The sequence below is a fragment of the Amblyraja radiata genome, chromosome 27, assembly GCF_010909765.2.
Source record: "Amblyraja radiata isolate CabotCenter1 chromosome 27, sAmbRad1.1.pri, whole genome shotgun sequence".
In the NCBI taxonomy this organism is placed as follows: Eukaryota; Metazoa; Chordata; class Chondrichthyes; order Rajiformes; family Rajidae; genus Amblyraja; species Amblyraja radiata.
Window position 1 is genome coordinate 12,026,062 of NC_045982.1, and position 23,671 is coordinate 12,049,732.

The 23,671-nt window shown below is 42.2% G+C and overlaps 1 protein-coding gene across 3 annotated transcripts in view; it reads left to right on the forward strand.

The window, feature by feature from the left end:
- Positions 1–23,671, forward strand: part of col8a2 (collagen type VIII alpha 2 chain) — a 177,573-nt gene that overhangs the window by 110,156 nt on the left and 43,746 nt on the right. For all 3 annotated transcript variants that reach the window (XM_033045146.1, XM_033045147.1, XM_033045145.1), the window contains exon 2: positions 6,145–6,307. In XM_033045146.1, coding sequence (XP_032901037.1) covers positions 6,163–6,307 — 145 coding nt within the window. In that variant the 5' untranslated portion in view covers positions 6,145–6,162. The remainder of the gene's footprint in view (positions 1–6,144; positions 6,308–23,671) is intronic.

The following is a 23,671-nucleotide window of genomic DNA, read 5'->3' on the forward strand; positions in this document are numbered from 1 at the left end:
TGAAAATTTATGAAGCAAATACGTTTGTATGGTTAGAAATTAGTGCAATTCAGTTTTTTTTGACTGCTTGAATTTAAATTCCCCAGCCAATACTGTGGTATTAAAAATCATAAAAGCATAAGAACATAAATATGGGGGAGAGGAGCAGACTGCCTCTTGAATTTGCTCTGGTGTACAGGTTAGGTCATGGGTGATCTGAGCTTGACTTTCACTTTCTTGCCTTGTCACCATGTTCTCCCCAATATCTAAGATGTTTTTCTCTGCTGTAAATAGGCTCATGACTCCAAAGTCCAAGCCTCTGTATAGTAGCCTGGTAACATGGTCACAGTGCTGCCATTGACCAAGTTATCTTGCAGCTTATAACTACCCTAATTCATTGGACTATTTAGAAAACGAAACATGGAAACCAATTTGAGATTGAAAAGTGCTAGAACATCTCCATCCAAAACTGCAAGAAATTGCAGAGAACTATGGACGCAGCCCAAACCATAACACAAACCAACCCCCCTTCCATTGACTCCATTTACACTTCACGCTGCTTCGGCAAGGCCGCCAGTATAATCAAGGACGAGTCTCACCCCTGGTCACTCCCTCTTCTCCCCCCTCCCATCTAGAGATTGGTCCTGAGCTACTATCTACCTCACTGAAGACCTTCGGACTATCTGTAATCGGACTTTACTGATCTTGCTATGAAATTAACACTCCAGACATCCCTCTTTTTAAGATTTCCCTCCTCATTTAAGGTGTTCCTTGAAATCTATCTGTCTGATTAACATTTCAGTTAAATGTCCCGATACCCCCTCGTGTTCTCCCAGTGTCAAATGTAGTCGTGTGAAACACTTTGGGAAGGTTTATTATGTTGCCAGGACCTCATGCACGTAACTGATCAATACAACAGGATGCATGTTGTAGTTTGCTTCTTATAATTCTTCAGCCACCTCTTGAATCTTTTCCCTTTGCCCGTTTCTTCATTCTAATAATAAAATGAAGTCATTTGCTTCAGAAAGTAGTTCACAACTATCCATGTCATCCAAGCACAGAATTAGCATGCATTGATCATTATGGCTTACATCTGTATAAATACTAACTAAATCGCTGATTGAATGGAAACTATTATGGATTACATCTAAACACAGCGCATATTGCACACTCTAGTTTAACGAGAAGTAAATGATTAGCACATGCATTTTGGTGCTTTGTTTACTAGCCTTATTGTTTTGCAAACCCATCAGCCCACACGGTTACATAGGGTTACATTTACATTAATTGTTGGTAAACTTGCAATGATAAGGAGAGCTGGGCTGCTCCAGAGCAAGGGATTCATAAATGAGCACTTTCTGCATAAAATAATAGGTAGAACAATTCACTTTTGGAACAAAATCAGTTTTCAGAAATAACAGCTATATTCTAACCAGAGAATGTACAAAAGCATCTGCAAGAAATTCTTATGGAAGCCAAATTTAAACCAAACATAAACATATTGCATGATTTTGATTTAAATTCCTTTTTTCTCTTGCCTAACCGTAATGTAAGCTCATCTGTGGAAGAGCTTGTGGTTCGCACATCGATCTCAGTAACCACGGCAGAACCCACAAAACTGGAGTGGAAGCAAGTTATCCTTCATCTCCAGGAATTAGCCACGAAGAAATTAGTTGTTAACCTATTTATTTCAAACTAATCAATGGCTATGTTAAACTATCCGACAAAAGAAAACGTATCTGAATGCATTAATCAAAATGCACCAGAGATAAATTAAATGGCTCAGTGATTCAACCAGTGAAGTCGTGGCTTCACTGCACCAGAGATATTGGTTCAATCTTGACCTAGGGTGCTGGCTGTGTCGAGTTTGTGGCTGTGAGGTTTTTTCCGGATGCTGCTGTTTCCTCCCACATCCCAAATATTGTGTGGGTTGGTCGGTTAATTGGCCTCTGTAAATTGCCCCATGGAGCGTAACTGAGTGGTGGAATCTGGTAAGGTGGTAGAGTTATGAGAATATGGGAATCGATAAAAATGGGATTTAACCTAGGCTTAATGCAAATGGCCGTTTGATGGTCAACACAGGCCCGATGGGCTGAAGGGCCTGCTTGTGCACTGTATCTTATCAAGTACACGATTAACTTGATTGTGTTTCTTGTGAATTCTACATTAACTTCGACTGTCCTCCCATATTTTTTCTTTAGTGTGTAAATTTTGAAATTACACGGTGGTTTCCAGATTTCATAATAACAGCTACAGTGTCGTTTCAGAGAAATCCAGCTCTTGGTCTGAAACAGAGTTTCAGCCTTCAAAGGAAAGTTCTGGAACAGACTTGAATGTCTTGGCTTGAACCTGACTGATGTGAATTTTACTTAATTGGGCTTCTACAGTAGGCAATTAAAGACCTTTTTCCATTATCAGTCACCATCAGCTATTTACAACATGGGTGTGTACATGGCATAGGCATAACATAAACACTATCAGCAAATAGGAGAAAATAATCTTGCACTTTTCCCAAAAGTCATTATACGTAGCTGTTCATGTTGAGAGACATGTTTAATGGATGAATTCACAATTTGTATGCTTTGGCTTCAAATATTTTTTTATTATATTACAGAAGTTAGAAGAAAATATATTTGAGTTGAATGTCCAAATATTGCAGAAGTTAACACAAACAGTACTCGGGTAGACTTCAATTATGGCTAAAAATACCAGGGATTGTGTTTGTACTTTATAATACATAAAAACAGAACATCAAGTGTGTGAATGTGTGTGAATGTGTGTGAGTGATTGGTGGTGGTCGGAGGGGCCGTAGGCGCAGATTGGCAGCCACGCTTCCGTCAGTCTGCCCCAGGGCAGCTGTGGCTACAGAAGTAGCTTACCACCACCGAGTGTGACTGAGGAGTGAATGAATAATGCGATGTAAAGCGCCTTGAGTATTAGAAACGCGCTATATAAATCCCATCCATTATTATTATTATCAAGTGAAGTTTAGTTTAGTTTAGAGATACAGTTCAGAAACAGGCCCTTTGGCCCACCGAGCCCACGCCGACCAGCGATCCCCGCACATTAATAATAATAATAAATTTTATTTAATGGGCGCCTTTCTAACGCACATTAACACTGTGTTGCGTACTAGGGACAATTTACATTTATATCAAGTCAATTAACCTACATACCTGTACGTCTTTGGTGTGTGGGAGGAAACCATAGATCTCGGAGAAAACCCTTGCAGGTCATGGGGAGAACGTACAAACTCTGTACGGACAGCACCCGTAGTAAGGATCGAACTAGGGTCTCTGGCGCTGTGAAGTAACAGCCCTTCCACTGTGCCACCGTGCAGCCCCAAGTGTCATGAATTAAGAGTGTTTTATTGTCCTATGTCCCGAAATGGGACAGTGAAATTCTTACTTGCAGCAGCACAACATATATATAAGCATAGCAACGAATAAAAGTTCAGTATATAAAATAAAACAGGCTGGAAATATCAATATAAGCTTGTCAACCTGAAATGTTAACTCAGTTTTCTCTCCTCAGCTGCTGAGTATTTCTGGCATATTTTGCTTTTACTTCAAACATCCAGAGAAATCCCAGGTGGTCATAGGGAGAATGTATGCCCTCTGCACAGACAGCAGCTATAGTCAGGATCTCTGGTGCTGTGAGGCAGTGGTAGCTCTACCGTTGCACCACAGAGCCACAGATAATTGTTAATTATCACACTGCTGCCACTTGGTTTCCCAGAATTGTAATCGGGTGATTGTTTGATTAATCAATATGTCTAACATTCCAATATGTCTAACATCCACAATATGTCCAATCACCAGTCTAACATCGCTGGTGGGGAAAATTCTGGAGTCAGTTATTAAAGATGGGATAGCAGCACATTTGGAAAGTGGTGAGTTCATTGGACAAAGTCAGCATGGATTTATGAAAGGTAAATCATGTCTGACGAATCTTATATAATTTTTCGAGGATGTAACTAGTAGAGTGGATAAGGGAGAACCAGTGGATGTGTTATATCTGGACTTTCAGAAGGCTTTCGACAAGGTCCCACATAAGAGATTAGCATACAAACTTAAAGCACATGGTATTGGGGGTTCAGTATTGATGTGGATAGAGAACTGGCTGGCTGGCAGACAGGAAGCAAAGAGTAGGAGTAAACAGGTTCTTTTCAGAATGGCAGGCAGTGACTAGTGGGGTACCGCAAGGCTCAGTGCTGGGACCCCAGCTATTTACAATATATATTAATGATCTGGATGAGGGAATTGAATGCAACATCTCCAGGTTTGCTGATGACACGAAGCTGGGGGGCAGTGTTAGCTGTGAGGAGGATGCTAGGAGGCTGCAAGGTGACTTGGATAGGTTGGGTGAGTGGGCAAAGGCATGGCAGATGCAGTATAATGTGGATAAATGTGAGGTTATCCACTTTGGTGGCAAAAACAGGAAAGTAGACTATTATCTGAATGGTGGCCGATTAGGAAAAGGGGAGATGCAACGAGACCTGGGTGTCATGGTACACCAGTCATTGAAAGTAGGAATGCAGGTGCAGCAGGCAGTGAAGAAAGCAAATGGTATGTTAGCATTCATAGCAAAAGGATTTGAGTATAAGAGCAGGGAGGTTCTACTGCAGTTGTACAGGGTCTTGGTGAGACCACACCTGGAGTATTGCGTACAGTTTTGGTCTCCTAATCTGAGGAAAGACATTCTTGCCATAGAGGGAGTACAGAGAAGGTTCACCAGACTGATTCCTGGGATGGCAGGACTTTCATATGAGGAAAGACTGGATAGACTTGGCTTGTACACGTTGGAATTCAGAAGACTGAGGGGGGATCTTATAGAAACTTACAAAATTCTTAAGGGGTTGGACAGGCTAGATGCAGGAAGATTATTCCCGATGTTGGGGAAGTCCAGAAGTAGGGGTCACAGTTTAAGGATAAGAGGGAAGACTTTTAGGACCGAGATGAGGAAATCATTTTTTACACAGAGGGTGGTGAATCTGTGGAATTCTCTGCCACAGAAGGTAGTTGAGGCCAGTTCATTGGCTATATTTAAGAGGGAGTTAGATGTGGCCCTTGTGGCTAAAGGGATCAGGGGGTATGGAGAGAAGGCAGGGATGGGATACTGAGTTGGATGATCAGCCATGATCATATCAAATGGCGGTGCAGGCTTGAAGGGCCGAATGGCCTACTCCTGCACCTATTTTCTATGTTTCTATGTTTCTATGTCTGATGACACAAATGTCAAAATTACAGTAAAAACCTGCGAGAAATAAATTCAGGATATTTCATGATGATTACCACATGTTTTTGGAGCAGATGTTCAGGAAGAGAAGTTTGAACCATCGATTAGATGGCAAGATTGTTGAGGGTCTCTCTGGAACAATCAAATCAGAACACCTATATCAGAATTGATCTCGGCATTCCAACTGGACTTTGGAACATCTAAAGCTGGGCAACGTTCCCCGAATATTATGAACAGTGACAGCAAAATAGAGCAAAATGGAAAGCGTATTGAATGCTGAATTTTGTTATGCTGAGATTTTCATTGTTCATAGTAAATCATGTTGAGGGGCAAGCCAGGTGCTGGAAAGTAAATGCGAGAAACTGGGATGAAGGCAAATTAAAGATATACTTGCAAGTGGCAAAAAAATGTGTTTAAGTGAGATCTTAGATTGATTACAGTTGTGTGCTTTATTGGTATTGGCACTGATGTACAGGAACTCACCAAAAGTCACAGAGTCTGTGGCTGAGGTTGCAAACTGGTACATGAAATGCAAATCAAAACTACACCATGGTAATTGGGGTGATTGCATTTCGGGGCTATCCCCACACCTACAAACACCCCCAGTGTTTCTTCACATTAATGCCCCCCGCTAATTCATCTACCACAGAAAGGAATAAAGGGCAGCCATTCTTATTTTTTCTTTTTTTTAAACAAAATCAAGTCTGTGTCCATTTAAGGTGTAAGTACAAAGAATGGCTCTGAAGCACTGAAAATTTCAGGCAGGCTGACTTTACCTGGATACAATTGCTTTCAGCTGGGCTGCAAAGTAAAATTGGAGTCTTTCCAACCCTAGACTGATGGCCTAAGTACAAAGATCTGCTGTGTTCATTTTTTGTTCTAGTTTTTTTTCTTCTCTTAACGGTTCCTCTTTCACCTCTCACACAGATCACACCGGAGAGGACAATGCTACAAATGGATATTTTCATTCTCGTGTTGATGACCATCATTGACTACGTTTCCAGTGGAGGCTATTCTTCAAAGTATGTGCACCCCATGGTCAAAGGCCCAGTGGGGCCTCCGTTCAGAGAAGGCAAAGGACAATATATAGGTAAGAATGAACCCGCACCATTCATTGCAGTTTAAATCTTAGTGGGGAAAAGCCTATGGCAAACATCACACATTTCACGGCAATATTAATTTGCTGGACAACATTTGATTTTAATGTATAAAATCTAACACAACGTGGATATTTTTCTGCTCCATTTTTCATATTTCTTGCATTGGTGACGTGAATAATTAATTTATTCACGTCACCAACGGTGTTTAATTAGTTTTTAGTTTTGTCAGCTTCAGCCATTTGAACTTTAAGACCATAAGTTCACACGTTATAGGAGCAGAATTAGGCCATGTGGCCCATCAAGTCTACTCCACCATTCCATCATGGCTGATCTATCTTTCCCTCTCAACCCCATTCTCCTGCCTTCTCCCCATAGCCTTTAAATCAATCCCTGATCTGTGAATCCACACTGTGACATCCGGGCAGAGGTAAGGAGACTGAACCCCTCTGTTTGCTCCATCCCTGGAGTCCCAGGTATTTTCACCCAGAGAGTTATGAATCTGTGGAATTCTCTGCCACAGAAGGCAGTGAAAGCCAATTCACTGGATGTATTCAAGAGAGAGTTAGATGTAGCTCTAAGGACTAACGGAATCAAGGGATATGGGGAAAAGCAGGAAAAGGTTACTGATTCTGGATGATCAGCCATGATCCTATTGAATGGTGGTGCTGGCTTTAAAGGTCGAATGGCCTACACCTGCACCTACTTTCTGTTTCTGTTTCCCCATGACAGCAGGGCGCAGTCTGGGTAATTGCCTCTTGGGTCCAATGCCGTGACACAATAGTTACTGGTTCTGAGACACAGTTGGTATCAAAGGGAATTTTAGCCCTGCAGGTTTAGAGGCTAAGAGAGGGGTGTGCGTGTGTGGTGGTGGGGTGGGGTGGGGTGGGGTGGGGTGGGGGATGAGGTAAGTAATGATGTAATTATTAAAAATTATTTATGTGTTTTAATTCATGTTTGAACATTTTTACTTTTTTACATAAATAAAATTTTATTTGCTTCAATTTCAATAGTTTTTAGATGTCTCTAAATGACAAAAGGTACAGCTGGATCTTTAAATTTGTCTTCTGTCTGGGCCATTGGTGTAGAGAGATCGCTGGTCGGTGCGGACTTGGTGGGCCGAAGGGCCTGTTTTTGCCCTGTACCTTTAAACTAAACTATAATTAATTTTGGCAGTAGGGCCTCTGGCCTGGCCGATGGTCCATGAGATCAACCCTCCACATCGGGCCTAGGTAAGGATGAGCTGTACAGGGACTGCAGACCAGGCTCTAGGCCGCAGTCAGCACCATCTGGCCCAGCAGCTCTCCTTACTTGTATATGGAGATGCTCTGAACTGGTGAAGAGATCCGCATCTTTGAGATCACCATTTTAGACTTTACTTTAGACTTTAGAGATACAGCGTGGAGACAGGCCCCTCGGCCCACTGAGTCCGCGCCGACCTGCGATCCTATACACCCCATACACTAGCACTATCCTACACATTAGGGACAATTTATAATTTTTACTGAAGCCAACTAACCTACAAACCTGCACGTCTTTGGATTGTGGGAGGATACCGGAGGTCTTGGAGAATACCTACACGGCCACAGGGAAAACATGCAAATTCTGTACGGACAGGACCCCAGGTGTGGATCGAACCCGGGTCTCTGGCGCTGTAATGCCCCTGTCCCACTTAGGAAACCTGAACGGAAACCTCTGGAGACTTTGCGCCCCACCCAAGGTTTCCGTGCGGTTCCCGGAGGTTGCAGGTGGTTGCCGGAGGTTGCAGGTAGTGGAAGCAGGTAGGGAGACTGACAAAAACCTCCAGGAACTGCACGGAAACCTTGGGTGGGGCACAAAGTCTCCAGAGGTTTCCGTTCAGGTTTCCTAAGTGGGACAGGGGCATTATGGGGCTTTTTCACGGTGCGAGTTGACGCAAGATGTCACCAGAGTGAAGTGGTCGTGGTCCAGCACGAGTCTCGCACGATATAACGGGGGGTAGATAAAGAGTTCCCACGGTACTCGGCATTTCTGTTATTTGTGCGAGTGACTTGTCCGTCTCCCGAGCTTTCGCGTTAAATCTTGAATGAACATCGTGAACTACACGTGACACTAATGATGTAACTTTTTTTTTCACACACTATAAATATCCTCCCTTGGTTGAATTGGCTCATTTGGAGACATGTTTTACTGTGTATGTGGGAGACACAGATGGACTGAGCACAGTACCTCGGTCTTACTGTGTGTGGGAGAGGGGGAGAAAGAGACGTACACTCACAGAGGCAGAGTCTCTCAGCCTGTGTAAGAGGGAGGGAGAGAGAGAGAGAGGCACACACAAGGTGGATGTGAAATCTCACCTGCCTGTTTCAGTGACAGACACCCGCCGCCAGTAAATGAAGACACCCCCATCTGTCTCCCCCTCCTCTCCCTCGACTCCCCCACCTTTCCCTCCCAACTCCAGTCCCGTCCCGACCCCCTGGGAAACTGAATAGAGCAACAATATAGATATAGAAACTGAAACAATATAGAAACTGAATAGAGCAACATGGCAAAAACATCTCTGACACGCTTTACCCCCTTTCTTTGAGATTTTCTGGGAGCCATCTCTGCAAGTGTTCCTGTTAAAAAGATTATCCAACAATGACAATTAGGTGGGACGTCCTCGAAAGACACATGTTCCCTTGTCGATATTGAGACCACCTTTTTTACTCACCTTCTGTCCCCTCTGTCCAGCTTTCGGGTTTACCGTTAGCAGGAGTTCCCACGCGCTATATCTCTAAAATCTGAAGTTAGGTAATGTCTAAAGGAACTGCAGACGCTGGTTAATGCTGGTTAATACGCACAGAAGGACACAAAATGTTGGTGTAACTCAGCAGGTAAGTCAGATCTGGGAAGAAAAACATAAAAAGCTGGAGTAAGTCAGCGGGTCAGGCAGCATCTCTGGAGAAAAAGAATAGGTGGCGATTCGAATCGGAACCCTTCTTCAGACAGCCTAATCGGAATTGAGTCTGAAGATGTGTCTCGTCCCGAAACATCAGCTATTTTTCTCCAGAGATGCTGCTTGACTCGCTGAGTTACTCCAGCTTTTTGTGTCTGTCTTCGGTTTAAACCAGCATGTGCAGTTCACTCCTTACACGGGTCTCTGTACAACATTGATTGGTAGTGTTCCGGACCCTGCTTTGGAAAGGCATCGATCACTAGTCGGTGAGGACTCAGACCTGTATCTCTCAAAGAAGTACATGTGAAAAATTTCTCACGGACCATAGAAATACGTAACCTTTCAGTAAAGTCCCTTTTAAAGTCCCTTTTAAAGATTATAGTTATTTTCTTGAATCTCATTAACATAACTCATGAATAAGTTGATGTCCATATGCGGATGCAAATCTTTATTTTTATTTATTTTTTAAATTCAATCCCACAGAAGACAATTTTTACTCACCTTCTGTCCCCTCTGTCCAGCTTCCGGGTTTACCGTTCGCAGGAGTTCCCATGGTACCCGCAAGAGTTATTACGGATATCGCACTGGCCACTACGTTCATATAATGTTGCAATGCTCAACCACAAGTGTACAAGTCACTCTTGGAGAAATTCAAATTTGCTTGAATTTTCTCCCGAGTGACCAAGTTACACGACTACCTGCCGTTAGCGCTACGGTGGTCCACGGTGGTCCACGAATGCCGTACTGTTATCGCACGAGGTTCCCACGATGTTAAACTCTGGTTCACTCTTGCGTCAAGTCGCCCCGTGAAAAGGCCACTTAAGGCAGCAGCTCTACAGCTGGTCCACTGTGCCGCCCCAAAATAAGTAAATAAATATTATTGTGCCTGAATAAATAATCCGTCCTGTAAATACATAAGAATCACACAAACTAGATGGCTTTCCGCTTTCTACATGGAAAGCACTGCTAGATTGTTAAGGCTCACACACATTAGATATTACACTGGTGCAGTACATCACAGGGGAGACATGGTGGTTCCAGTTGAAAGAAACCCTGAAACATTCACAGGTCCAGCTAAGCAATAGCCGCAACAACACCTAGCACTGATCCTGACTACAAGTGCTGTCTGTACGGAGTTTGCACGTTCTCCCAGTGACCTGCGTGGGTTTTCTCTGAGATCTTCGGTTTCCTCCCACAATCCAAAGACGTACAGGTTAGTAGGTTAATTGGCTTGGTATAATTGTAAAAACCGTCCCTCGTGTAGGATAGTGTTAATGTGCGGAGATTGCTGGCCGGCGCAGGCTCGGTGGGCCGAAGGGCCTGTTTCTGCGCTGTATCTCTAAACTAAACTAAACTAAAAAAAATTCAATTCCATTTTCCAGTATGGTTTGAATTTACAAATCTATGAACAAATTGAAAATATGTCTGAATCCCTTCTCAGCCAAGTGGACTGGAGACCAATTGTTAACTTGTGGTATTCAAAATTATTAATAATTCTGGGTCAGCTTTCAGAAATGAGAACTGCAAACTTCTTTTGTTCCCAGAGTGCTCCTTTCCTTTTCTCACAATCCAAAGATTTTCTGGAGTAGTTCCACGATTACTGTCATCTCCCCTCTCCCCCCCTTTGTTCACGAGTTTTGGTCGAGAATTATTGCAGGATATTGGCTTTGTTGGAAATCATTGCCAAGCCCGATCCTGATCTTATCCAATGTCAACAAACGTATTCTCCAGCATGCATGTCACATCTGTGATAAGGAGCAGGACTTGGCTGGCTTCTCACCCTCCCTCTCTCTCCCTGTCAGTGATATTTCTTCAATGACCAGTTATCCCAGCGGGACAGTCAGATGCAGTCAGCGCCAGCATCGTTCATCAACACAAAGAGTTATTTTACATTGAAAATAAAACATGCAGGTGTTGTCGGCCTGGGGCAGGTACCAATGACTGCAACCATGCACTAAACAGGTTAGATGCAGGTTAGTGTTACAGGAACCTCACACTGTGCATAATCTCCACATTTAAATTCTTACAGCAAGAAATTAGAAAAAAGAAAATGCAATGGTGTGCAAACACAGGACATAAGACAACATTTAAAAGAAGTAGAATATTTCTTACACATTCACTTTCTCTTTCCTTTCTTGCTCTTTCCCTCTTTTTCTATTTCATCTTTGTTAAAATTAAAATGGAAACTTTACAATAAATGTATTATGTCATATGCTGCGGTTTATACTTTTGTACACTGCTTCCAATACAAAAATTTAAACTAAAAAAAAAAATGTGTTAAAAAAAAAAAAAAGTAGATTATTTTTATTATGATAATAGTTTGGTATTTCTGTGTGGGAAGGAACTGCAAATGCTAGTTTAAAGCGAAGATAGATACAAACTGCTGGAACAGGCAGCATCTCTGGAGAGAAAGAATGGGTGACGTTTCAGGTCTGAAGAAAAGTCTCGACCCGAAACATCACCCATTCTTTCTCTCCAGAGATGCTGCCTGTCCCGCTGAGATACTCCAGCATTTTGTGTCAGTGTTTGGTATTTCGGTTTGGTACCTGCAAGGCTCTCTACATGTGATATTAGATGAGAGCAAAAATACCAATCGCTTTGCAGTAAAGCGGAATTGAAATGTCCAGTGGCGTTCTGAAAATCACTGGGGACAAGTTAATAAGCAGCAGTTGTTGAAGATTACGTGAAGAGATTTGGGAAGTGCAGGGGTCAGTAATCGGTTAAATATTTCAGACCCAGGGCCCACAGGGTGCAGTAAAATTCTTGCTACCGTTGTGTGTACATAATTAGAAGTTTATGTTTTCACTTTCCTTGTGCCATAAATTAAAGTAGGATGACATGGCTTAGTTAACTTTCCCCATCAGGACTGTTGGGCTGGCTGATTAAGGGAATGATAAGCTGAGCCGCATGGATCAGAAGGTTTCAGTTTCAGTCCTGGTCTGGACTGAATTAGCTGCTCTCATCTAGGGCCAGCGACAGGGCACGGGGTCAGGGGGTCCCACAATGGGTCTCAGCTCTTTGGGATTAAGAGGAGAAAATGTGCCAACTGCCTGTTAATCGTTGAGAGGCTGCACACAGTCAATAATGTAACATTCTGCTTGCCTGGCTCTGCATGAGCTAGCTAAACTATAATTGCAATGGACAAGAACGTGGCCATTAAACCCAACTGGTGCACTGCACGTGTTTTCTGACGAAAAACATTTCCTCTCATCATAAGTCTAATAAGTGTTGGATATTAGGTAAGATAGGATTAGCCTGGGTTGTGCTGGGATCCTTGCCCTTGGGGGTCTATGTTGACAGCCCCCTGTTGAGATGAATAAACGGATATGAATGATTGCAGATCCATGTCTGGGACCAGCACGCAGTCACCTGGATTTGGTGCCATCTTAGGTGCTGGGTCACTCTGCTCAGTGATACTTTGATTGGCGCCTAGGAAGTGTTCCTGGAAACAAGAACACTGATAGAATCGTGGTAATAAGGGTGGTCCTGGCATTATACATGGGAGATGCGTTACTGGTGGTGTTGCTACGCCATAAAAGGGGAGATGCAACGAGACATGTGTGTCATGGTACACCAGTCATTGAAAGTAGGCATGCAGGTGCAGCAGGCAGTGAAGAAAGAGAATGGTATGTTAACATTCATAGCAAAAGGATTTGAATATAGGAGCAGGGAGGTTTTACTGCAATTGTACAGGGTCTTGGTGAGACCACACCTGGAGTATTGCGTACAGTTTTGATCTCCTAATCTGAGGAAATACATTCTTGCCATAGAGGGAGTACAGAGAAGGTTCACCAGACTCATTCCTGGGATGTCAGGACTTTCATATGAAGAAAGACTGGATAGACTCGGCTTGTACTCGCTAGAATTTAGAAGATTGAGGGGGGATCTTACAAAATTCTTAAGGGGTTGGACAGGCTAGATGCAGGAAGATTATTCCCGATGTTGGGGAAGTCCAGAACAAGGGATCACAGTTTAAGGATAAGGGGGAAATCTTTTAGGACCGAGATGAGAAAAACATTTTTCACACAGAGAGTGGTGAATCTCTGGAATTCTCTGCCACAGAAGGTAGTTGAGGCCAGTTCATTGGCTATATTTAAGAGGGAGTTAGATGTGGCCCTTGTGGCTAAAGGGATCAGGGGGTATGGAGAGAAGGCAGGTACAGGATACTGAGTTGGATGATCAGCCATGATCATATTGAATGGCGGTGCAGGCTCGAAGGGCCGAATGGCCTACTCCTGCACCTTTTATCGATGTTTCTATGTTTCTATGTAAAGCTGGGCTGAATCTCTGTCTGCCAAGATCCTCTTCTGGGGATAAACACAAAATGCTGGAGTAACTCAGCAGGCCAGGCAGCATCTCTGGGGACATCTGTGAGTGTTTGGACTGGAGGACCAGCAGTTTTGGGGAGAAGGCAGGAGAAATGGGTTGAGAGGGAAAGATTGATTAGCTGTGAGTGAATGGCTGGGTAGACCTGATGGGCCTAATGGTCTAATTCTGCTCTTAGAACGTATGAATTTATGAATTTATCTAAGGACTTAATTGGCTGTCCCACTGTACGAGGAAATTCAAGAGTTCTCCCGAGTTTCCCCTGATTCGAACTCGGAGAAATACAGTAATAGCCACTCATAGGTACTCGGGGCTCTCGTGGACATTTTTCAACATGTTGAAAAATCTTCACGAGTCTTCACGAGCTTACCGCGTTTCCCGAGTACCTGCCGTAAAGAGACGTCCCGAGCTCCGACGTACCCGCTACGTACATTCTACGTACTTACCACGAGTGTGATTTTTTTTTTAACTCGCGAGAGCTCTTGACTTACCTCGTGCAGTGGGACAGCCCCTTAACACTGAGAAAGGCAAGGAAATGCCACCATTTTGGGAAAGGAAGAGTTTGCCCTGGGGATTGTCTGAATCTATGTATGGGAGATGGTAGCACAGAAATGATGAACCACATATGCCAATTTATGGAGCAGATCAGTTCAAATTATTCATGTACCTTACACAAATTGCCATTGTAATTCAACTACAAAATGAACCGTAATTAGAAACAGTATTGAGCCAAGAAACATGTGCTCATGAATCAGTCATCGGTACAGGATATAGTTCCGAACTACTCATAAAACAAGATAAACTAAACAGACAGAATGACTGGGATTATAAATCAGTTAGTGAAGTGTACAAGGGAGATTTTTACTGTCGCTTTGATTTTTCATGGAGGTAAATGGGACTTCCAGTCTCACAGAACAGAAATAAATCTATATAACAATAATATCTGCAGTACCAGAGGGCGAACATCGAGATATCTGCTTTCGACATTTATATAACTGAAGCACAGAATTCCATTTCAGTTTTATTATGTTGAAACGCCTCATCCAGCAGAACAATTCTCAGCAAATCCTGAAAGTATCAGCTCAATATTATATTTTAATAATTAACATGAGGGAATAGCTGGCTCACAAACCGGTGAAACTAAAGCACAAACAAAAGCAGCAAAAGTTGGGAATTCTCAGCAGGTCAGGCCACGTCTACGGGGAGAGAAACAGGGCCAGAGAGTCTTCGTCAGAACTGAAAAAAAGAGATAAAGGAAGCTTGTAGGGTTGTAGGGAGAGGGGTCATCCAGGCTAAAACTATCGGGATAAACTATAAGCTAGGCAGCTGGTCAATAATTGAGTGGGAGCAGTTTGAGAATGAGTAGATAGACATAAGGTCACAAGGTCATAAGTGATAGGAGTAGCATTAGGCCATTTGGCCCATCAAGTCTACTCTGCCATTCAATCATGGCTGATCTATCTCTTTCTCCTAAGCCCATTCTCCTGTCTTCTCCCCATAACCTCTGACACCGGTACTAATCAATAATCTATCTCTCTGACTTAAACATATCCATTAACAGCCTTCTGTGGAAAAGAATTCCCCAGATTCACCACCATCTGACTAAAGAAATTTCTCCTCATCTCCTTCCCAAAAGAGCGTCCTTTAATTCTGAGGCTATGACCTCTAGTCCTAGACTCTCCCACTAGTGGCAACATCCTCTCCACATCCACTCTATTCAAGCCTTTCACTATTCTGTATGTTCCAATGAGGTCCCCTCCTCATTCTTCTGAACTCCAGCGAGTACAGGCCCAATGCTGACAAACGCTCATCGTAGGTTAATCTACTAATTCCTGGGATCATTCTTGTAAGATTGTGGGAGTTGTGAAATGCAGAGCAAGAAGGTAGGCCCAGGAAGTCAGGCTGGGCACATCCTCCATTCCCAGAGACAAAATGAAAGGGGGAAAAAAAGGAGCAACGAAAATACACAGACAAGTTTGGCAAGCCTACTTCTCTTACACAAACAATCAACAATATTTGTGCTTTTAAGGACCCTTGCTGGTTTGGGCCACAACTAGTAGGGCCACTGCCTCACAGTGCCAGAGACCCGCGTTTGATCCTGACATTGTGTGCTGTCTGTAAAGAGTTTGCATGTTCTCCATGTGATCGCGTGGGTTTCCTCCAGGTGCTCCGGTTTCCTCCCACAACCCATAGATGTGCGGGTTTGTAGGTTAATCAGCCTCTGTAAATTGCCCCCAGTGTGTAGGGAGTGGATGAAAAAGTGGGACAACAGAGGTTACTGTAAGTTCAGGTGATTTGCTACTTACCTCATTCGTATGAAGATTAACTTTGATTTTGATTTTAGAAATAATTAAATATTCTTCCTCGCTGTCAGCAGCATACTAACTGTTTTAAACTATGTTGCAGAATTATTTAAAGCTATTTTCATTTATAACGCCTGGATTTAATGCAATGTAGGTCAAATTGCCTGCTATCCTATCTAAAGTTTAACCATTTAGCCTGCTCGAAAATGAATATTTAGTTCTTTCCCTGGCAATTTCCATTTATCTTTTTCCCGTCAGGTACTGTTCAGAGTGTAGCTGTGGTAGTTCCCACTGCTTTTTGTTCTTCTGCATGTAAGACATGGCTCCATTACAATGTAGAATGATCCTGGTTCTATCAGACAGCTGTGTTGTGATCTTCAAGTCGAGAGTATCCGAGAGATATGCACTGTGCTGACTTCCACGAGGATCCCTGGGGATGAATGGATAGTGCCCCAGGCATTTTGGAATTGGGGGAAATTGTTGTGGTCCATTCTATCTGGACAAAGTTACAATGAAACACTTGAGCAAACTCATCCATTTCTGCTGCAGGAATTATGCAGAAGATGTGAGCTGGCGGAGGAGTGGAAAGATTAGGATGTTGATAGCCAGGAAATATTTAGTTTATTATTGTTAGTTTATTGCATTTTAATTCAAAACAATTGGTAGAAGAATTAGTGGGGTGATGAGGCGATTTTGTTTTTTACGCCAGAGGCCTGTAAGGGTCTGGATTTCATTGCTGGAATTGCTGGATGGTCAAGGCAGAAATTCTGATTGCATAAATTTTTTTTTTAAATACTGTGACTAACTAGACCATAGACTCAGAGCTATAACGTATGATTAGACTAGACAGCTATTTTCTCGCTGGTGCAGTTATGATGGAAGATGAATGACCTTCCCCCCCCCAGCACCATGAATTTCCCTGATTAGTTCCAATATGTACCAGCCTAGATAATAGATGCTGTTGGAGAGAATTAAAACATTGTCGGGGAAAGAGAAGAATAATTAACAGTGTGCAGTTTTTTTAGCAATCCTTAACTTTTCTTTAATTGCTAATATGCACCAGGTGTGCACCTCACTTTTATGCACAGTCAATAATGTATAATATTGGAAGGCAGATGAAAGAGTTTAGCATATTTTAAGGGGAAAGATTATTTGCAGAATTATAAACTGTGTATAGACCATTAGAACAAATAGTGCCAGATCTCGGGAAGAAAATAACTCTGTCTATTATTTTTATACAGCAAAGCATGCAATAGTCTAGCAAAGTTCCGTATTCAATTAGATGCACTGTTTTTATGTAGCTTTGAAGCAAACTCCTTTTGGACATTACTCGTCTGTTTCTATCTGAAATGGTAGACTTTAGGGACAGCCAGCATGGCTTTGTACGCAGTAGGTCAGGCCGAACTGGCAGATGTAGTTTAATCCAAGCAAGTATGAGGTGTCGCACTTTGGGAGGTCAAATATAAAGGGGAAATATACAGTTAATGGCAAGACCGTTGCTTCAATGTGCACGCCAATAACTCCCTGAAAATGGCAACACAACTAGATAGAGTGGTAAAGCAGGCTTATGGCATGCTTGCTTTCATGGGTCGGGGCACTGAGTATAAGAATCAGGAAGTCATGATGCCGCTTTATAGGATTTTATTTACGCTGCATTTTGAGTATTGCGTGCAGTTCTGGCCCCCCCATTACAGGAAGGATGTGGAGGCTTTGGATAGGGTGCAGAGGAGGTTTACCAGAATTACGCTTGCATTTGAGGGCATTGTCTACAAAGAACAGATCTGGATTGTTTTCTCTGGAAAGCCAGAGGTTGAGGAGAGACCGGATAGAAGTACATAAAATTATGACAGTCGGATCCGGTGGGAGAGTCTAGGACGAGAGGTCATAACCTCAGAATTAAAGGACGTTCTTTTAGGAAGATGAGGAGAAATCTCTGTCAGTGGGTGGTGAATCTGTGGAATTCTTTGCCACAGAAGGCTGTGGAGGCCAAGTCAGTGGATATATTTAAGACAAGAGATAGATAGATTCTCGATTCGTTCAGGTGTCAACGTTTATGGGGAGAAGGCAGGAGAATGGGGTTAGGAGGGAGAGATAGACCAGCCATGATTGGATAGCGGAGTAGACTTGATAGGCTGAATGGCCTAATTCTGCTTCTATCACTTATCATCTTATGAACCTCTTCCCCAGGATGGAAATATCAAATACAAGAGGGCATAGCGTTAAGATTAGTGGGGCAAAATTTAAAATAGATGTGCAGGTTAATTTTTACACAGAGGGTGGTGGGTGCCCGAACCACGTTGCCAGGGTGGTGGTTACGGCAGATACTATTGTAATGTTTAAGAGTCTTTTGTATATGCACATGGATATGCAGGGAATGGAGGGATAGAGATCATGTGCAGATAGATAAGAGCAGTTTATCTTGGTAACTTCTACTAACACTATCCTCCCCTCCCTCCTTCCTCCACCCTAGTAATTTTACCAGTTCCACAATTCTCCATATTGTTTCCCTCTTGAGGTCACACCTCCCCGAGTCACCAATGGATCCACCAGGACACCATTCTGCCTGAGGTCATTGTGGCCAGCCTTGATTGGTCCAGGTCTTCTCTCGCTTCCAGCTCTTCAATCCCCACCCCCACCCCAATTTCCTATTTCAGTCTGAAGAAGAGTCCCGACCCGAAAAGTCACCCATCTTTTTCTCCAGAGATGTTGCATGACCCGCCGAGTTGCTCCAGTACTTTGTGCCTACCAATGATATAACCCCCCATCTGCAGTTCCTTGTTTCTACATGAAATCTAACCTAGGTAGACAAAATTGCTGGAGAAACTCAGCGGGTACGGCAGCATCTACGGAGCGAAGGAAATAGGCAACGTTTTGGGCTGAAACCCTCCAGCAATTTTGTCTACCTTCGATTTTCCAGCATCTGCAGTTCCTTCTTGAACATGAAATCTAACCTGACTAGATTAGTGAAACAACTGTTTAAAAAAAGACACAAAGTGCTGGAGTAATTCAGAGGGTCAGGCAGCATCTCTGGAGAACATGGATAGGTGACGTTTCAGGTCAGGACCCTTCTAAAGACTGATGCCAAGAAGTAAGTCTGAAGAAGGATCCCAACCTGACATATCGCCTTTCCGTGTTCTCCAGAGATGCTGCCTGACCTGAGTTACTCCAGTACTTTGTGTCTTTTTTCTTCTGTAAACCAGCATCTGCAGTTCCTTGTTTCCACATAATCTTCTTTCTTGTCCATCTTCCATGTTTTAAATGTTGACATGGCTGTCATCGTCCGTCCGGAAAAGGACGCAGGCTTCCGGCGACAATCAGTGAGAGCCATCACTTGTTGGTGATGATGATGGTAGCGGAATTAGTTCGGGATACTTCCAACCTCCAGCCCCGCGACGTGGACGCTTCTGCTATGGGGCCTTTCCACATAATGAAACAACTGTAATTGTTTATGATTATTTGAAGGGTTTCTTCAAATTCAGCTTAATAATATTAGAAACCATGACATTAGTTAAACATATTACACCTATTAATTATTAAAAATATTTAATTTTCTAACAATCCATCCAGTGCACTGCGGTAATGGTAACAAAGGTAGACAAAAATGCTGGAGAAACTCAGCGGGTGCAGCAGCATCTATGGAGCGAAGGAAATAGGCAACGTTTCGGGCCGAAACCCTTCTTCAGACTTGGTAATAAAGGGTTCAGTTATAGTTTTTAAATCAATTTAAAGTGATTTACAATCAACCTACTTATGTGACAGTCCAGACACACTTTTATTAATGATGCTAGTTTTGTTATTTATCCATTTTCAGATATATTAATAAAATTGCACCAGACTAAATATCCATCACTAATTAAATTATATATATATTTTTAATGGTAAGATGGATTATGCTTCCTGATTTCAATATTTAATGTAAGATGTTATTTTTCTACTGCAAATAAATCTGAGTGGAAACTTGAACAATGCTGATTGTGCCAAAGAAGGAACTTTTACTTTTTACTTTTTTTAACTTTATTAATTTATTGAACATGTTAAAAAATACAGACACAAATAAACTTGTAAGCAATAAAAAAAAGAAAATAAAACACAAAGGAAAACAAACAAATAAGTAACTCAAATAATACAAGTAATATCGTTCATGTTCAAAAGGGGTAAGAAGAAGTTTGAAAACTTTTCTGGTCCTACCCCCTCTTATTTTCTATACATTTTCATGGAAAAACAAAATAATGGGAACAAATGGCCCCAAAATCTGTTGAACAGTCCACAAACAAGAAATAACCAAACAGAAAAGAAAATCCAGCTCATAACCATTCAATCTTTTGTTTCTGAAGAGTGTTTTTAGTTTGAATAGAGTCTTACATTTTATCAGCTCATCATGGCAGTTATTCCAGAGACTAACACCCTTTGCTGTAACACAATGGAGTTTTGCATTAGTTCTTATTGCCGGTTTTTCGAATATATAGGTTCCTCTCAGGTTGTGTTTGCTTTCTCTCCATTGGAACAACCCCTGGATATTACAAGGCAATTGCTGATTAGCTGCTTTGAACATAATTTGGATAGTTTTATAATCTGTCAGATCTTGAAATTTTAATGTTTTTAATTTTAATTCCATGCCTCATTGTACGAGCAAATGTTCTGAAAAAACAGATACATTTCAGTCCTTAATCTTAGAGAAATGCTTTTTTTCAAACTTGGTTATGTCCAGATGCAAGAATGATTGCACACCAAATGGAACGGTGATTCAACCAGGACGTTTTCATCCATCATCCCTCGCAGACGTATAAACATACCGTTATGGAGATCAGCAAAGAATAAATGTAAAAACATTGTGTCAAATGTATGGTGAATGACATGAAATTCAGAGGCACAGTATATCACTGCTTTAGGGGCATTCAATGCAAATTACAATGGTCTTGCTGCAATAATGGAGACAAGCTCCCTCTGCACCTGGCCTGGTAGATGCAAAAATCCACATCTTACCAATTTGCTGCAGTTGTCCACTCCACTGTAGGAAGAAAATTGATGAGAAGGTCAGTTGTTCATAAACTATTCAACTTAAGTGATGGAAAGTGTTGTCGGCCGGGCTATCAAATCTCTTGTACTCATCAATAGCTTGCTCGCTGACGTCAAGATTGACTTTCACCAGAACACTTTCAGTCTCGACCTCGTCAAAGATTTCCTTCCAACATAGACCAAAGAGCAGAATTCTAGGATGTACGGTCCTTGACTAATGCAGAATTTGACCAATAATGGCAGCAAGGAACCTGGTAAAACTGATGTAAATGGGCATCAAGGGGAAAAAACTCTAATGGTTGGTTATACCTCTCAGAACGTAAAATGGTGTGCTTATTGGAGATTAGTTGTAATGGTGGCAGCACACCAGTGCAAATGTTTCACAGATTAATGTCCTGGTCCTAACAGTGGCGCAGCACCAGAAACCTGGGTTCGATCCTCACTACGGGTGCTATCTGTACAGAGTTTGTACATTCTAGCGGTGACCGCATGGGTTTTCTCCCGGTGCTCCCGTTTCCTCCCAAATTCCAAAGATGTGCAGGTATGTAAGATGCAAAACTGGGATTACATAAAACTAGTGTATGGTCGAGATCGTCGGTGGGTCGAAAGGCCTGTTTCCATGTTGTATGTCCAATCTAAACCAATCAAAACTAAACTACACTAAACTGAATTTGTAGAAACAAGGAACTGCAGATGCTGGTTTATACCAACGAAAGACACAAAGTGCTGGAGTAACTCAACTGATGCTGCCTGACCCGCTGACTTACTCCATCACTTTGTGTCTACATTAAACTTATATTTGGTCCATTTAAAAAATCTCTTTCCACTATCAGGTCCCCTGACGATTACATTCCCTACTCTTCAGCTAATGAAGCATGCCAAATCAGTTTGTAGCAAGATCTCTGTAACATTCAGCACGGACTAAAAGGAAACAAGAAACATTCACGCCACATAAGCGCCAGGTAATGACCATCTCAGCAAGAGAAAGATTAACCATCTCAAATGGCTTTTCCACTGCTGAGTCCTACACCATCAACAAACCATGGATCAACGTTGAATGGAAATTCAACTGCACCAGTCACATAAATACTATCAAAGTAAAATATTTGCATATCAGGGAGTCAATATGCCAATTTAATTTTAAAGTTCTCACAAATATTGTTAAATAAACAACCATCATCCTATGTTTTAGGATCAGCAGATTATTTGCAACGTTCTAAAAAAGCAGCAAATGTTTTAACAATTTTCTATCCAAGTACAATGGAGTCACAGTGCGTCATGGTGGCATAGCGGTAGAGTTGCTGCCTTACAGCACTTACAGCGCCAGAGACCCGAGAGATCCTGACTACAGGTGCTGTATGTACCGAGTTTGTACGTTCTCCCCGTGACTGCGCGGGTTTTCTCCAAGATCTTCGGTTTCCTCCCACACTCCAAAGACGTACAGGGATGAAGGTTAATTCGCTTGGTGTATGTGTAAAATTGTCCCAAGTGTGTATAGGATAGTGTTAGTGTGCGGGGATTGCTGGTCGGTGCGGACTCGGTGGGCTGAAGGGCCTGTTTCTGTGCTGTATTTCTAAACTAAACTAAAGTATAAGTTGTTCTGCCTGACGGAGGTGATTGTTCAACATCATGCTGGAGTGTGGGTCACCCATGCTGGGTTATTAAGTGGACTTTTCCAGCAGAACGCTGACCACATATAGAAATCTACATCATGGTGCCATGTACGCTAATGGCAACATCCCATTGGCTTGCCTGTAGATTTCCTGTCAGAAAGGGGGAAATTTGGAACACTTCTGATGAATTTCTGCAGAAATGTAGCTTCTGATTATCATTTTACTGCATATTTAAAATTTGCCTTTATTGACTTGAATTTGTTCCATGTGCTCATCATTCATACAACATTAATATAGCTGACGAGGAAGCATTGATAACGTGGCTGAAATAAGGAAGGGAGCCGGGTAGACGACATAAATACAGAGCGATGCTGTCCTGATGTCGGTTGTTCAAACCTGTCCACTGCTTTAGTCAGCTGGGAAAACAAATCAATGAAATATATTTTATAACACATTCGCACAGCTACCTGCTTTCCAAAATATGCGTATTTTGTGTGGGTTTTGGACTGCACTTACTTCTGGAGTGGCATGAAAATCAGACTGTAATAATATTTCCACAAACTCCCTACACTTTGAAATATGTCAAGGCACCAAGCAATGTTTTAGGCAATACCTTGATTCTAAAATTCATAATTGTATTTAAACCGCTCCGTGGCTCTGTCTTCTCGGTAATCTTCTCCATCTGTGGAAAGTAGGAGGTTGAGGAGTGACCTTAAACTAAATAATGAGTGGCATAGATAAGCTAGACAGTCTGATTTTTTTTTTATGTTTAAGGTTTAAGCTGAGAGGGGAGAAATTTCAAGAACATTTGAGGGCTAAGTTTATCAAACGATGGGCGGTGAACATTTGGAACGGGCCGCCAGAGGAAATGGCGGAGTTAAGTACTATTACAGCATTTAAAGGGCATTTTGACATAAATAGATAGGAAAGGAATAGAGGAATGCAGGAAATGCAGGTAAATAAGGTTAGCGTAGATAGGATCAAAGTATGAGGTGGGCCCTATTGTGCTCTGCATTCCATAAACCATTTGTTAAACTGGCCTCAATACTGTATATTCTGTTCACTACATTATAGGAAAGATGTGATTGTAATGGAAATGGATGCATGCTGCTTGGACAATAGGGTAGAGAAGGTGCAATGCCTCAACATTCCTGTTGTGGCCCACAGCTGATGGATTGATTT